The 17,285-nt window shown below is 40.8% G+C and overlaps 2 protein-coding genes across 4 annotated transcripts; both read left to right on the top strand.

Moving 5' to 3' along the window:
- Positions 1–237: 237 nt before the first annotated feature.
- LOC119025095 (probable E3 ubiquitin-protein ligase TRIML1) lies at positions 238–17,251 on the top strand. Of its 3 annotated transcripts, XM_037108440.1 has the most exons (3): positions 238–332; positions 579–782; positions 14,558–17,251. In XM_037108440.1, the coding sequence occupies exons 2-3, from the start codon at positions 588–590 to the stop codon at positions 16,004–16,006; spliced, it is 1,644 nt and encodes a 547-aa protein (XP_036964335.1). In that variant the 5' UTR covers positions 238–332; positions 579–587; the 3' UTR covers positions 16,007–17,251. The 3 variants fall into 3 exon arrangements, with proteins under 3 accessions (XP_036964335.1, XP_036964337.1, XP_036964336.1); XM_037108442.1 differs by lacking the exon at positions 14,558–17,251 and having other exon boundaries at positions 239–332; positions 579–2,487; XM_037108441.1 differs by lacking the exons at positions 238–332; positions 579–782 and adding an exon at positions 13,512–13,713 and having other exon boundaries at positions 14,357–17,251.
- LOC119025096 (zinc finger protein RFP-like) lies at positions 6,196–9,263 on the top strand. Its single transcript, XM_037108443.1, has 2 exons — positions 6,196–6,365; positions 7,040–9,263. The coding sequence occupies exon 2, from the start codon at positions 7,049–7,051 to the stop codon at positions 8,687–8,689; it is 1,641 nt and encodes a 546-aa protein (XP_036964338.1). The 5' UTR covers positions 6,196–6,365; positions 7,040–7,048; the 3' UTR covers positions 8,690–9,263.
- Positions 17,252–17,285: the final 34 nt, after the last annotated feature.

Here is a 17,285-nt window from a genome sequence, read left to right as displayed (position 1 = left end):
AAAAAATGTAAACAACATGAAGTCAAATGCCTCTTGTAAACTCAGACTGTCCTTCAAGCCTTCAGTGTGTTGTATCGAATGTATTGTTCTTGTACCAAAATATGTCAGTAATCAAGTTGAACCTGAAAGGCAACAAAACTTCACTTGCAGAGCAGAAAGAGGCGGAGCAACACTGGCAAACGCAACAGATTCAAAGCCTCATTCAGTAAATGAAACTAAACAATCGCCAGAAAAACAGCCATCAAGACTCGTCTCTCCGTTTCTCTCAAAGGAAAAGCGAAGTGGACTCAGTCGGGGACTCAGCAACACAGCAGAATCTCTGACAAAATCTGGTGAGTACAGCTGGTAATATTTACTGTATTTCAACAGCTATTAACACAAAACTTCAACTCTGCTCCAACAGGAGGTTCTGTTGTTTTAATTATCTGGCATCAGATGGAACTTTTGCTTAACTACGAAATAAATAATAAATAAATAAAATTCACAATTCAGTTAATCTAGCTTTATGTTTTAATGTCTAATCAAGAATTAAGTAATTAGAGTTTTTTTTCTTTATGGCACTTTCATTTCATCATCAGACTGTCAACATGTCTGCTGCCAGCTGTCTGCTGACTGAAGATCAGTTTCTGTGCTCCATCTGTCTGGATGTGTTCACTGATCCAGTCACCATACCATGTGGACACAACTTCTGTAAAACCTGCATCACTAAACACTGGGATAAAAATGTCCCGTACAAGTGTCCCAACTGTAAAGAGGTTTTCTACACGAGACCGAAGCTGCAGGTCAACACGTTCATCTCTGAGATGGCTGCTCAGTTCAGACAGTCAGCTCAACAGAAAGCCAGCAGCAGCAGCTCAGAGCAACAAGTTTCCAAACCAGGAGAAGTTCCCTGTGACGTCTGCACTGGAACCAAACTGAAGGCCCTGAAGTCCTGCCTGGTGTGTCTGGTCTCCTACTGTGAGACTCACCTGGAGCCTCATCTGACAATGTCAGGCCTGAAAAGACATCAGCTGATCGACCCTGTGGAGAACCTGGAAGACAGGATGTGTACGAAGCACAATAAACTGCTGGAGCTGTTCTGTAAGACCGACCAGATGTGTGTCTGCATGCTCTGCAGTATTTTAGACCACAAGACACATGATGTTGTTCCTCTGAAAGAAGAATATGAAGGAAAGAAGGCCGAGCTGGGGAAGAGAGACGCTGAAATTCAGCAGATGATCCAGAAGAGACGACTGAAGATTGAGGAGATGAAGCGCTCAGTGGAGCTCAGTAAGAAAGATGCAGACAGAGAGATAGCAGCTGGTGTTCAGGTCTTCAGAGCTCTGAAGGAGTCTGTTGAGAGAAGCCAGGCCGAGCTCATGGACACCATCAAAGAGAAGCAGAGAGAGACAGAGAAACAGGCTGAAGGCTTCATCAAAGAGCTGGAACAGGAAATCTCTGAGCTGGAGAAGAGAAACTCTGAGGTGGAGCAGCTCTCACAGTCTGAAGACCACCTCCACCTCCTCCAAAGCTTCCTCTCACTGAACACTGCTCCACCCACCAAGGACTGGACAGGAGTCAGCGTCCGTCCACCTTCATATGAGGGAACTGTGGTGAGAGCTGTGAATCAGCTGGAGGAGACGCTCAGTAAACAGATGAAGAAGGCCGAGCTGAAGTGGGTCCAGCAGTATGCAGTGGATGTGACACTCGATCCTGATACAGCACAACCTGAACTCATCCTGTCTGATGATGGAAAACAAGTGTACGATAGTGATTTAACGAAGAATCTCCCAGACAACCCAGAGAGATTCGATGAATGTTCCTGTGTCTTAGCAAAGCAGAGTTTCTCTTCAGCAAGATTTTATTATGAGGTTCAAATTAAAGAGAAGACCAAATGGGATTTAGGAGTGGCCAGAGAGTCGATCAACAGGAAGGGAAGCATCACACTGAATCCTCAGAATGGTTACTGGACGATATGTTTGTGGAATAAAAATGAGTACTATGCTTGTGCTGGCCCTTCAGTCCGTCTCTCTCTGAAGCATCAGCCTGAGAAGGTGGGGGTGTTTGTGGATTATGAGGAGGGTCTGGTCTCCTTTTATGACGTTGATGCTGCAGCTCTTATCTACTCCTTTACTGGCTGCTGCTTCACTCAGAAACTCTACCCGTACTTCAGTCCATGTAATAATGATGGTGGTAAAAACTCTGCTCCTCTGATCATCTCTCCTGTCAGTCACACTGAGTAGAACAAACATCAGATTTTCTACAGAGAGATTCACATCATTTAATGTGGTACATGTATATTTTGAGATGTGTGATGTAAACATTGTTTTTTTCTGATTGTGTTCAAGTTTTTTCAATCCTTTTAGTATAAGTATTTTTCTTTGATGTGTCACTTTGATTTTTACTAAAACAACACACCAGTTTTACTGCATTGATTGATGTGATCTAATGTAGCCTTATTAGTGTGAATGCTGAAGGCACAATTGTTCTTCTGGAATTTATTAAAGTTTTTCATGATTCCGTACACGCTTCTTCTCTACAGTTTTTGCTACAGAAACCATTCAAGTATCAAAATGTGCAGCTTTTTAAGGACAGTACTGCTTGTATTTTTCTTTTTTCTATCTTTTATACTTTTTGAAATATTAAGCTTTTTATGCAAAATGTCGCCCATTCATCCTTATGGGGATTTTTTCAAATTTCATTCAGCTATAACTTCAGCATACGTTCAGCTATTGAAACCATTAAGCTAATAAAACGTTCAGCTTTTTAAGCTTTTCAGCCTTCTGCTTTTCAGCTTATCAACTTTTTCATAAATTCAGCTTTTTATGAAAAAAATTTAACATTGCCACAAATGGGAAAAGCTTCAAATCCTCTTCAAAAATCCTCGACTTTCAGCCTCTTCTTCTCCCTCCTGCTTTGAGCTAGACACACCATTCCAACTTTAAAAGAGTCACAAAACCTTGAACTACTGGCCTTGTATTCAGTTTTTAAAGATATTGTACGATTTTGGACTAATCACAGTTTTAGTTTGAAGAACTTTTAGCCCGTCTTCTGACTTTATAATGGGTGTGTATTGCGTCAGCTAGAGTGTGTGACATCATCAACTGCTGCACCCCAGAGTGTAGAGCAGCTCCAAAAGTGAGAAAAATATTCTCTTCAGCTTGATTTCGATCCAAAACCTTTCACTCAACATGGACAATGTATACATAGAAATGTAGGAAAACTTGTTGGCTTTCAGATGATGGTCTCATTTCAGATGTACGACTTACAGTTTTGGATGTGGAAGCCCTGGAGCAACAAGAAGTCACTAAGCCACCCCATAAGCCGCAATGTTAATTTTGAGCCTAAATTTCTGGAAGACAGCAGACAGTACCTGATTTGTCTCTCGCGTTTGTGCCCTCATTTCTCACTTTCCAGAAATAAAAACAAGATCACCGAGTTCGGCTATGTCTCCCCTCACTCCCCATACAGATATTTTGGCTCTAACAGTTACGTTTTTTTGTAAAATCGCAGGGGTTTGGGAGGCATTTTCCCATTCATTCTTATGGGGACAGCGTGTGTATCTGTAGAATGCGTGTGTATTGCGTCAGCTAGAGTGAGTGACACAATCACCTGATTGGAGAGCAGCTGAAACACTGGAGAGAGAATTCTCTCTTCAGCTGGATCTGAATCCAACATCTTTTACTTTACATAGACGATGCAGCCATTTTAAGCTCTAGTTCACATTTTTAACCTCTTTCTGCCCTCTTGCTCTAGACCTTTTTAGCCTTTTCAGATATTCATCTTTCTGCCTTTTCAGCTCCTTCAAACATTCTGCTTTTTAAGCTCTTTCGGCCTTTAACTTTTCAGCTTTTTCAGCTTTTCAACTTTTTCATCTTTTCGGCAGTACATTCAGCAGAGTTCGCTTCAGCCTTCAGCATGCACACTGTATTTTCGCAGGAAATACAAATTTTTCTAGTTTATTCTAATAACTCTATAACCTGCCTTCAACATCATTGTCATCATAAGAAAACAATCTACTAATTGTGAAGCATTTGGATGTTGAATTTACTCTTTATTGTCTGATCATTGTGAATATAAGAAGAGTTGCATCCTGACAAAACATGAATGAATCAGCAATACGTAATTTGATTTTGTTTTTCTTCATGAATAAAACCAAAATAGCAAAATAACTTTTTCTTGTGTGTGATTCATTATTAAGTTTGTTATTGATATCAACAGCTGATTTTTCTAATGACGACCATTCTGTTCATTTACTGTAATAAATCGTTGATGTGTGATGGACTTATAGGATGGACCATGGATCTATAGGATAGACCATGGACCTATAGGATGGACCATGGATCTATAGGATCTATAGGATGGGCCATGGACCTATAGGATGGACCATGGATCTATAGGATCTATAGGATGGGTCATGGGTATATAGGATGAACCATGGATCTATAGGATGGACCATGGATCTATAGGATGGACCATGGAACTATAGGATGGACCATGGGTCTATAGGTTGGACCACAGATCTATAGGATAGGCCATGGTTCTATAGGATGGACCATGGATCTATAGGATGGGCCATGGGACTATAGGTTAGACCATGGACCTATAGGATGGATCAAGGATCTAAAGGATCTATAGGATGGATCATGGATCTATGGGATCTATAGGATGGGCCATGGATCTATAGGTTGGACCATAGATCTATAGGTTGGACCATAGATCTATAGGATGGGCCATGGATCTATAGGATGGGTCATGGGTCTATAGGTTGGACCATGGACCTATAGGATGGATCATGGATCTATAGAATCTATAGGTTGGACCATGGGTCTATAGGATAGGCCATGGATCTATGGGATGGACCATGGATCTATAGGTTGGACCATGGACCTATAGGATGGATCATGGATCTATAGTATCTATAGGATGGGCCATGGATCTATAGAATGGGCTATGGATCTATAGGATTATAGGATGGATCATGGATCTATGGGATCTATAGGATGGGCCATGGATCTATAGGATCTATAGGATGGACCATAGATCTATAGGATGGGCCATGGATCTATAGGATGGATATATTGCAGTGTTCTCTGACACAACCTCTGACAGAACAGGCCTTAAGTAGTGGTCATGAGCAGTGCCGTCTGTCGGCCAAATGAAGCACAACGTGACTGACACGTTAACTGACTGTCGGTGTGTTTCTGCCTCATTAAATATTCTCAAATTTGGCGGGATCTTACGGGAACACGTCACTGGTTAAATTATAATTGGCCTGGATGAATACTTGACTCTGATTGGCTTGAGGATGTCAATTTATTTGATGTCCAGACACATTTGGAGTAATGGATTACTCAAACAGGTGAGTAAACCTGTTGTACTTAATGTGACTGTGTGTTTGTGCTGCCCTGGATCGGATCCTGTGATGGGTCCTGATGAACTCTGTTGATCAGTGGACAGTGACTTGGCTGATTAGCTTGCTTGTCTTGTTGTTTGAGACACTGTGACATTATATTACATATATATGTGCTTTATCAGACGGACTGTTCAGCAGGGTAGACGTTTGGACTCAGTTAGAGGCTAGGTGAGTCTCCTCACTACCAGTTTAAGAAATCCTGATTCAAATTCCCACTTTTAAAGCAACCTCTTTATGACGGAGAGCTGGTCCAGTCCCTCCTGGACAGGGGCAAACTCGGGATCTAACAAAACACAACGATTCTTAGTTTCAGGTGATTTTACACTAATTAAATCATAATTAATAATATTATATTTCATTTCTGATGATAGATCCCCCTAAATCCTACACACTGGACCTTTCAGACGGCTTTGAAAGTATTCTAAAATCACAGTGAAGCCAACTTTCTGTATTTCCTCTGTGTAATATGACAGCTTAGAAATCACACAACAAAAGTCTGACAGAGAAAAGATGCTGAACAGTTTGGAAAGCAGTAGAAAAGTGAAATGACAGACTGAACAGTGAGCTGAACACTGGAGTGTTGGTGGGATTGTAGAGGGAGCGCTGTGGCCTGTTGATCTAAAGACACAGTTTGTTCTTGAATATCTTCCACTGACCTCTTTTCTTATCTGCTTTATTTGTAACTCTGTCTTCATTTGGCTGCTGTAAACTTCCACTGCTGAGAAAAGACCAAGAAACTAAAAAGTAAAAACATGTTCCAAAGTTTTGTCAACGAGTTTCACAGTGAGTCACTAAAACTGACAGACCTTCACTGAGAGGAGCAACAGGGAGAAAAAACTGGAACGTCACATTTCCTCAAAAATGAAAGTGAAAGTTTGAGTGACAGCAGAGCTGCAGTCCAGACGAGTCTCTGTGTTTCTCTCTGAAGAAAACTTTCTCAACACAACAGCAGAATCTCTGACAAACACTGGTGAGTACACAGACAATTTCAACATGTACATTTTGTCAGAACTACAAAACAGGTTGAAATCAAACCACAGTGACTTAACTCTGGATAAACTTAGATAGGACACAGTCACAGCTAGCTTTAGCTTCAGCTAATTTACCCACTTTGACTGATCTGTCTCCTGATATTAAAACATCGAGCTTGATACCTGATATTAATTGAGTTTGTTAAACCACATACCTTTACTGTAAAGCACAGCAGCTCAATCCAGCCATAACAAACACAAACATAGATGAACTAGTCTGCTAAACGCCAACTAGCCAAGCTCATAGCACAGTGTCTCATTTTGTCTAACAGTGTATTTTATTGTGTTAAAAGCTACAAAATTGCTGTTTTAAAATGTATGTGGCTGTTAAAACACTTTAGTAAGAGGACTTGAACTTATAACCCTGTCAGTTCAACTTAACTGTTTCTGCTCTGTGTCTTTGTACACCTGATAATATTTACTGTGTTTCAGAAACTGGTATTACCTGTAACACAAAACCTGAACTGTCCTCAGACAGGAAGTTCCACTCAGATGTGTATCCAGGACAACAGAACTCATTATGACCCCTTATATTCTAGGAGTAATAGTTTATTGAACAATTAATCAAGAGATATTTAATGACAGTTTTCTTTCACTCACTTTTCCTCCTCAGACTGTCAACATGTCTGCTGCCAGCTGTCTGCTGACTGAAGATCAGTTTCTGTGCTCCATCTGTCTGGATGTGTTCACTGATCCAGTCAGCACACCATGTGGACACAACTTCTGTAAAACCTGCATCACTAAACACTGGGATAAAAATGAGTGTCAGTGTCCAAACTGTAAAAAGACTTTCAACACCAGACCTGAACTGCAGGTCAACACGTTCATCTCTGAGATGGCTGCTCAGTTCAGACAGTCAGCTCAACAGAAAGCCAGCAGCAGCAGCTCAGAGCAACAAGTTTCCAAACCAGGAGAAGTTCCCTGTGACGTCTGCACTGGAACCAAACTGAAGGCCCTGAAGTCCTGCCTGGTGTGTCTGGCTTCCTACTGTGAGACTCACCTGGAGCCTCATCTGACAAAGTCAGGCCTGAAAGGACATCAGCTGATCGACCCTGTGGAGAACCTGGAAGACAGGATGTGTACGAAGCACAATAAACTGCTGGAGCTGTTCTGTAAGACCGACCAGATGTGTGTCTGCATGCTCTGCAATGATTTAGACCACAAGACACATGATGTTGTTCCTCTGAAAGAAGAATGTGAAGGAAAGAAGGCCGAGCTGGGGAAGAGAGACGCTGAAACTCAGCAGATGATCCAGAAGAGACGACTGAAGATTGAGGAGATGAAGCGCTCAGTGCAGCTCAGTAAGAAAGATGCAGACAGAGAGATAGCAGCTGGTGTTCAGGTCTTCAGAGCTCTGAAGGAGTCTGTTGAGAGAAGCCAGGCCGAGCTCATGGACACCATCAAAGAGAAGCAGAGAGAGACAGAGAAACAGGCTGAAGGCTTCATCAAAGAGCTGGAACAGGAAATCTCTGAGCTGGAGAAGAGAAGCTCTGAGGTGGAGCAGCTCTCACAGTCTGAAGACCACCTCCACCTCCTCCAAAGCTTCCCATCACTGAACACTGCTCCACCCACCAGGGACTGGACAGGAGTCAGCATCCGTCCACCTTCATATGAGGGGACTGTGGTGAGAGCTGTGAATCAGCTGGAGGAGACGCTCAGTAAACAGATGAAGAAGCTGCTTGAGGCCGAGCTGAAGAGGGTCCAGCAGTATGCAGTGGATGTGACACTTGATCCTGATACAGCACAGCTCTACCTCATGCTGTCTGATGATGGAAAACAAGTTAAACATGGTGATGTAAAGAAGAATCTCCCAGACAACCCAGAGAGATTTGATACTTGTCCCTGTGTCTTAGCAAAGCAGAGTTTCTCTTCAGGAAGATTTTATTATGAGGTTCAAGTTAAAGACAAGACTGACTGGGATTTGGGAGTGGCCAGAGAGTCGATCAACAGGAAGGGAGACATCACACTGAATCCTCAGGATGGTTACTGGACGATATGTTCAAGGAATATAAATGAGTACTATGCTCCTGCTGACCCTTCAGTCCGTCTCTCTCTGAAGCATCAGCCTGAGAAGGTGGGGGTGTTTGTGGATTATGAGGAGGGTCTGGTCTCCTTTTATGACGTTGATGCTGCAGCTCTTATCTACTCCTTTACTGGCTGCTGCTTCACTCAGAAACTCTTCCCATACTTCTGTCCATGTAACAATGATGGTGCTAAAAATTTTGCCCCTCTGATCATCTCTCCTGTCAGTCACACTGAGTAGAAAAAACGTTTGATTTTCTACAGAAATATTCACATACTGACACGCAATAATTGTCTATATGTATTGGTGATATACGGTGTGTACATTTTTGTTATTTAAGATTGGATCAATTAGTTGTTTTTTTTCTTGATTTACGTGAAAGTTTTTTTTCTGATGTGTCACTTTCCTTTTTACAGGAACTCACAGGCTTTACCACACTGGTTGATATTATCCAATCTTGTCTAATATACTCTGAAAGACTGTATTACTATATTGTGTTCAACTGTTAAATGGTCAGAAAACAATGTAAATAAATAAGAATTTGCAGTCACCTTGATTGAGTTTAAAACTTACATTTTTTATGGTCTGATGATAACATAGGACTTGTCACATAAGAGGGTGTACATCCTGGCATAAATTACTAAAGAGCTTTTTAAAAAATGAGAATATACAAAAGCAGGATCGAGTTTTTATTGTGTCTGACAGTTTTATATCTGACTCTTATCAAAGCTTTAAAAGTCAGCTGATGTTTCTAATGACGACCAAATCATGTGATTAAAAACACCATCAGCTGTTCTCAGACTGACTTGAGCTGACGAGCTCCAATCCTCCATCACACCTGAGACAGCTGGTAGTGTGAGATGATGTTGTGTTACTGAAGGTTGGAACAGCTGATATGAACTAAAGCAGAGATCTGAGGACGCCCTCTAGTGGAGGACATATCAAACTGTAGCCTGTGTCCACATGAGGACCTGCTCTTAGTAGAGAACTACAGTCTGATGCCGAAGCAGATTACATGAAGGCAGGAGAACAATTTTAACTTTAAATTAATTGTATATTGCAGAATCACAGAGAAGCTCTTTAATCTACAGCTGTGGTCCAATCACAAGGATTCTCCAGGATTAGCTGCTGTGATAGATCACAGACTGTAAAGTGGAACAGATACACACTGAAATGTTACAGTCACAGACAGGAAGTAACTAAGTACATTTACTCACATACAAAAGCACAAAACTTAACTTGCCATATGTTTCTGTTTCTGGAGGCTGTTTTACTTTTCCACCACTGTGAGAGGAAATATTTTACTTTTTACTCCACTGCATCCATCTAACATCTGGATTTGCCAGAATTAAACTCAAATAACTGTTGTTGCGTCATCTTACAACTAATTAATAATAACAATCTTAACAATCTCCACACATGAAGGGACGTCACATAATCCATGTTAATTTCTAATGACATGAGCCCCATAAACCTGATGATGTAAACTTTCCAACCCGCAGTGACAGCATGGTGCATTTAATGTTCTCAATAGTATTAAAAAGCATTCAGATCTAAGGCCAGCTGAAACAGAAACATCAGCATCAGTCATTTTCCATCATGACACACAACACTGGATATTCAAATGCTGAACTAAAATTCTTACAGATTCTACAGAGCACTTTCAACTCGAATCAGTAGCAGCAATAGCCAATGTCTCAATAACCTAAAAGATTTTGTTAAGTCAGATGGTTCTATTTGATATTTGAAAGAAAAATCAGTTCTCATCACATTGCAACTGTTTGTAATTTTAAATGAACGTCTACTCCTGTAGTAGACTAGTGGGGTTAAATGTTAAGACTTTTGACTGATGGGTTGAAGATGTGAATCTCACATTTTAGCACTGGCCAAATTATACTGAATTTAATATTGTACTCACACGGGGACCATATGTAGTGTTCTGTCTGCAACAATAACCTAAACTTGTTGGTAAATTTGATATTTCACAGATGAATCAATTCTCATCACCATGTAACTAAGTCAACAAGTGGGGTTAAATGTTAAAACTTTTGACTGATGGGTTCAAGATGTGAATCTCAAATTTTAGCACTGGCCAAATTATGCTGAATTTAATATTGCTCAATTTTGAATGATTGCCAACAGTACAGTGCCTCACGCGGGGCACCATATGTAGTGCTTCACACATCATTAATAGGGAGCTTTGGGTTAAATTTGGCTATCAATAATAATTCATGATTATCAGGGATGAATACTAATTATGATTAATACGATCCAGTTTATATCAGATCACTTTGGGGCACCACCCTTGAATGGAAAAATAGCCAATCTGCCAAATCAGTCTCATAAAAAGTTACTAAACTTCTTCTTGCATGAGGTCTCTTACGAGGAAACTTGGACATATCCAAGCTCCAGTAGAGGTCGGGTAGGGAGAGATGCTGATGGTGATTCTTCAGAGAATTATCACACCATAAGTTCTAATTGCAATTGCAGTTCCAATTGCAGACTCTCTTCTACTTCTTCTGCATCCGTCAGGAAGGGAGTCGAGAATAGTTTGATTTCACACCATGTCTGAAATTTTCTGCACTCAGTAGCTTACGTTTCTTTGTAATGTTTGAAAAAATTATGATTGAACTGCCGTCACACTTTAGTTTTTTTAACATCTCATATTTAGCAGTGGTAGTTGTTTCAGTATTGTTTTTTATATATTACTTGTTAGTACACACAGATTCAACTATAAGCAAGATGTCACTCAAGAATGAGGAACATATTGGATTTAGAGAGACTTGAGTTAGAGTTATTTGGACACTATTAACACTTGTAGTTGTGAGTTTTGTCTCATAAGAGTAAACCAGATTTATACATGTTATTAATAATATTAATCATTCATGTCCAAGAACTTCCTTATTTACAAGTAATAAGAAGAAATTGGTGTAATAAGTGCTTTATAGTGACTAAAAAAGACAATATACAGCTAATAAGTAACTACTTAGTGGTTAATATGTGTCGCCTGATTTCAAGAGATACTAAAAGAATAAGAAAAAGTAAACACTCATATTATATAGGATGGGTATATAGGATGAACCATGGACCTATAGGATGGATCATGGATCTATAGGATGGACCATGGATCTATAGGATCTATAGGATGGGCCATGGGTCTATAGGATGGACCATGGATCTATAGGATCTACAGGTTGGACCATGGACCTATAGGATGGATCATGGATCTATAGGATGGGCCATGGGTCTATAGGATGGGCCATGGATCTATAGGATGGACCATGGATCTATAGGATGGGCCATGGGTCTATAGGATGGGCCATGGATCTATAGGATGGGTCATGGATCTATAGGATCTAGAGGATGGACCATGGATCTATAGAATGGGCCATGGATCGATAGGATGGGTCATGGGTCTATAGGTTGGACCATGGGTCTATAGGTTGGATCATGGATCTATAGGATCTATAGGCTGAATCATGGATCTATGGGATCTATAGGATGGGCCATGGATCTACAGGATGGACCATGGATCTATATGATCTACAGGTTGGACCATGGACCTATAGGATGGATCATGGATCTATAGGATCTATAGGATGGGTCATGGATCTACAGGTTGGACCATGGACCTATAGGATGGATCATGGTTCTATAGGATCTATAGGATGGACCATGGATCTATAGGTTGGACCATGGACCTATAGGATGGATCATGGATCTATGGGATCTATAGGATGGGCCATGGATCTATAGGATGGACCATGGATCTATAGGATCTATAGGATGGACCATGGAACTATAGGATCTATAGGATCTATGGGATGGATCATGGATCTATGGGATCTATAGGATGGACCATGGATCTATAGGTTGGACCATGGATCTATAGGTTGGACCATGGACCTATAGGATCTATAGGATGGATCATGGATCTATGGGTTCTATAGGATGGGCCATGGATCTATAGGATGGACCATGGATCTATAGGATGGACCATGGATCTATAGGATCTATAGGATGGACCATGGATCTATAGGTTGGACCATGGACCTATAGGATCTCTAGGATGGATCATGGATCTGGGGGATCTATGGGATCTATAGGATGGGCCATGGATCTATAGGATGGGCCATGGATCTATAGGATGGACCATGGATCTATAGGATCTATAGGTTGGACCATAGATCTATAGGATGGGCCATAGATCTATAGGATGGGCCATGGATCTATAGGATGGATATATTGCAGTGTTCTCTGACACAACCTCTGACAGAACAGGCCTTAAGTAGTGGTCATGAGCAGTGCCGTCTGTCGGCCAAATGAAGCACAACGTGACTGACACGTTAACTGACTGTCGGTGTGTTTCTGCCTGATTAAATATTCTCAAATTTGGCGGGATCTTACGGGAACACGTTACTGGTTAAATTATAATTGGCCTGGATGAATACTTGACTCTGATTGGCTTGAGGATGTCAATTTATTTGATGTCCAGACACATTTGGAGCTAAAGTAGTTGCGGTCAAAGTGCCTGTTTACTGTTGTAAATCAACCCTCTGGAGTCCCCAGTGAACACCACAGGGTGACGTCACTGTCTGTAAGGACAAGTAATGGATTACTCAAACAGGTGAGTAAACCTGTTGTACTTAATGTGACTGTGTGTTTGTGCTGCCCTGGATCGGAGCCTGTGATGGGTCCTGATGAACTCTATTGATCAGTGGACAGTGACTTGGCTGATTAGCTTGCTTGTCTTGTTGTTTGAGACACTGTGACATTATATTACATATATATGTGCTTTATCAGACGGACTGTTCAGCAGGGTAGACGTTTGGACTCAGTTAGAGGCTAGGTGAGTCTCCTCACTACCAGCTTAAGAAATCCTGATTCAAATTCCCACTTTTAAAGCAACCTCTTTATGACGGAGAGCTGGTCCAGTCCCTCCTGGACAGGGGCAAACTCGGGATCTAACAAAACACGACTCTTAGTTGTAAAGCTGTAAACTTCAACTGCTGAGAAAAGACCAAGAAACTAAAAAGTAAAAACTTGTTCCAAAGCTTTGTCAACAAGTTTCACAGTGAGTCACTAAAACTGACAGACCTTCACCGAGAGGAGGAGCAACAGGGAGAAAAAACTAGAACGACACATTTACTGGAATGTAAGCCTAAAAGTTTGAGTTACAGCAGAGCTTCAGTCCAGACGAGTCTCTGTGTTTCTCTCTGAAGAAAACTTTCTCAACACAACAGCAGAATCTCTGACAAACACTGGTGAGTACACAGACAATCTCAACATGTACATTTTGTCAGAACTACAAAACAGGTTGAAATCAAACCACAGTGACTGAACTCTGGATAAAGTTAGATAGGACACAGTCACAGCTAGCTTTAGCTTCAGCTAATTTACCCACTTCGACTGATCTGTCTCCTGATATTAAAACATCAAGCTTGATACCTGATATTAATTGAGTTTGTTAAACCACATACCTTTACTGTAAAGCACAGCAGCTCAATCCAGCCATAACATGACAAACACAGATAAACTAGTCTGCTAAACGCCAACTAGCCAAGCTCAGAGCACAGTGTCTGATGTTATCTAACAATTGCTGTTTTAAAATGTATGTGGCTGTTAAAACACTTTAGTAAGAGGACTTGAACTTATAACCCTGTCAGTTCAACTTTACTGTTTCTGCTGTGTCTTTGTACAGCTGATAATATCTACTGTGTTTCAGAAACTGGTATTACCTGTAACACAAAACCTGAACGGTCCTCAGACAGGAAGTTCCACTCAGATGTGTATCCAGGACAACAGAACACATTATGACCCCTTATATTCTAGGAGTAATAGTTTATTGAACAATTAATCAAGAGATATTTAATGACAGTTTTCTTTCACTCACTTTTCCATCATCAGACTGTCAACATGTCTGCTGCCAGCTGTCAGCTGACTGAAGATCAGTTTCTGTGCTCCATCTGTCTGGATGTGTTCACTGATCCAGTCAGCACACCATGTGGACACAACTTCTGTAAAACCTGCATAACTCTACACTGGGATAAAAATGAGTGTCAGTGTCCAAACTGTAAAAAGACTTTCAACTTCAGACCTGAACTGGAGGTCAACACGTTCATCTCTGAGATGGCTGCTCAGTTCAGACAGTCAGCTCAACAGAAAGCCAGCAGCAGCAGCTCAGAGCAACAAGTTTCCAAACCAGGAGAAGTTCCCTGTGACGTCTGCACTAGAACCAAACTGAAGGCCCTGAAGTCCTGCCTGGTGTGTCTGGCTTCCTACTGTGAGACTCACCTGGAGCCTCATCTGATAATATCAGGCCTGAAAGGACATCAGCTGATCGACCCTGTGGAGAACCTGGAAGACAGGATGTGTACGAAGCATGATGAACTGCTGGAGCTGTTCTGTAAGACCGACCAGATGTGTGTCTGCATGCTCTGCTCTGATTTAGACCACAAGACACATGATGTTGTTCCTCTGAAAGAAGAATATGAAGGAAAGAAGGCCGAGCTGGGGAAGACAGATGCTGAAATTCAGCACAGGATCCAGAAGAGACGACTGAAAATTCACGAGATGAGATGCTCAGTGAAGCGCAGTAAGAATGATGCAGACAGAGAGATAGCAGCTGGTGATCCGGTCTTCAGAGCTCTGAAGGAGTCTGTTGAGAGAAGCCAGGCCGAGCTCATCTACACCATCAAAATGAAGCACAGAAAGACAGAGAAACAGGCTGAAGGCTTCATCAAAGAGATGGAACAGGAAATCTCTGAGCTGGAGAAGAGAAGCTCTGAGGTGAAGAAGCTCTCACAGTCTGAAGACCACCCCCACCTCCTCCAAAGCTTCCCATCACTGAACACTGCTCCACCCACCAAGGACTGGACAGGAGTCAGCGTCCGTCCACCTTCATATGAGGGGACTGTGGTGAGAGCTGTGAATCAGCTGGAGGAGACGCTCAGTAAACAGATGAAGAAGCTGTTTGAGGTCGAGCTGAAGAGGGTCCAGCAGTATGCAGTGGATGTGACACTCGATCCTGATACAGCACATCCCAACCTCATCCTGTCTGATGATGGAAAACAAGTTAAACATGGTGATGTGAAGGAGAATCTCCCAAACAACCCAGAGAGATTTGATACTTGTCCCTGTGTCTTAGCGAAGCAGAGTTTCACTTCAGGAAGATTTTATTACGAGGTTCAAGTTAAAGAGAAGACTAAGTGGGATTTAGGAGTGGCCAGAGAGTCGATCAACCGGAAGGGAAACATCAATCCGACTCCTCAGAATGGTCAATGGTCGATATGTTTGATGGATGAAAATGAGTATGAAGCTTGTGATCGCTCTCAAGTCCGTCTCTCTCTGAAGCATCAGCCTGAGAAGGTGGGGGTGTTTGTGGATTATGAGGAGGGTCTGGTCTCCTTTTATGACGTTGATGCTGCAGCTCTTATCTACTCCTTTACTGGCCGCTGCTTCACTCAGAAACTCTACCCGTATTTCAGTCCAAGTCTTAACAATGGTGGTAAAAACTCTGCTCCTCTGATCATCTCTCCTGTCAGTCACATTAAGTAGAACATTTGATTTTCTACAGAAAGATTCACATTATTTAACGTAATAAATGTACACTTATTTGTGATGTATACATTGTTGTTTTCAGATTCTGATCAATGTGCTTTTATTGTTACTATAAATGTATTTCCTTGTGTCACATTGATATCTACATCACACCAGTTTTACAACATTGATTAATATTATCTAATGTAGACTCATTTATCCTAATAACTGCATGACTAATAGATTATCAGAAAACAATGTACTCAGAAAAATCATGCAATTGTTTTGAATTTTAACAATTTTATTGTCTGATCATTGTAAATATTAGAAGAGTTGCATCCTGACAAAACATTTATGAATGAGCAAAAAGTTATTTGATTTTGTTTTTCTTAATGAATAAAACAGAAAAAGCAAAAAAAACATTTTATTGTGTTTGATTGATTATTTAGTTTGTTATTGATAACAACAGCTAATGTTTCTAATGACGACCAAATCATGTGATTAAAAACACCATCAGCTGTTCTCAGACTGACTTGAGCTGACGAGCTCCAATCGTCCATCACACCTGAGACAGCTGGTAGTGTGAGATGATGTCGTGTTATTGAAGGTTTGAACAGCTGATATGAACTAAACCAGTGAAGTCTGACTTTAGCTCCATCCTGAGAGAAAAAATAATAAAGTTCACACTCATAAGTGTGTTTTTGAATGTAGGGCTGCAACTAAAGATTATTTTCATTGTTAATTATTCTTTGGATTCATTTCTCCATCGATCTATTGGTTGCCCAATCTATAAAATGTTAGAAAATGGTGTTTCCCAAAACGCAAGTTGACCCCCTGAAATGTCTTGTTTTGCCCACAAGCCAAATATATTCATTTAACTGTCAGAGAGAAGTAAAGAAAAGAGCAAATATTCACATTCAAGAAACTGGAATAAGAATGTTTTAGTTTTTATCTTTAAAAGACTATTATTGATTGTCAAAATAGTTTGGGATTAATTTAATAGATGTGTAGAAGTTATGGTTTAATCACTGTAGCTTCATTGTAGAACAAGAACAAGAAAATAGTTTTCAAGGAAATCCACAAACAAAGAAGAAGCAGGCTAATGTTGTGCTGAGAGTTCATCCTGGAAATACTTCATTGGAACTCAAGACTTTACAAGTGGGTGTAATCTTTTAATGATGACTATAAATAGTGAATATAATCTTTTATAGATATTTTTTCTTTTTTTTCTTCTGTTTTTAAATTAATTTAAACTTATTTTTCTGCAGTTACACAAACTAGATTTCTTCTTAATGTA

This window comes from Acanthopagrus latus, chromosome 8 (assembly GCF_904848185.1).
Source record: "Acanthopagrus latus isolate v.2019 chromosome 8, fAcaLat1.1, whole genome shotgun sequence".
Lineage (NCBI taxonomy): Eukaryota > Metazoa > Chordata > Actinopteri > Spariformes > Sparidae > Acanthopagrus > Acanthopagrus latus.
The sequence above is the reverse complement of the archived record's forward strand: the minus strand, read 5'-3'. Positions and strand labels throughout refer to the sequence as shown.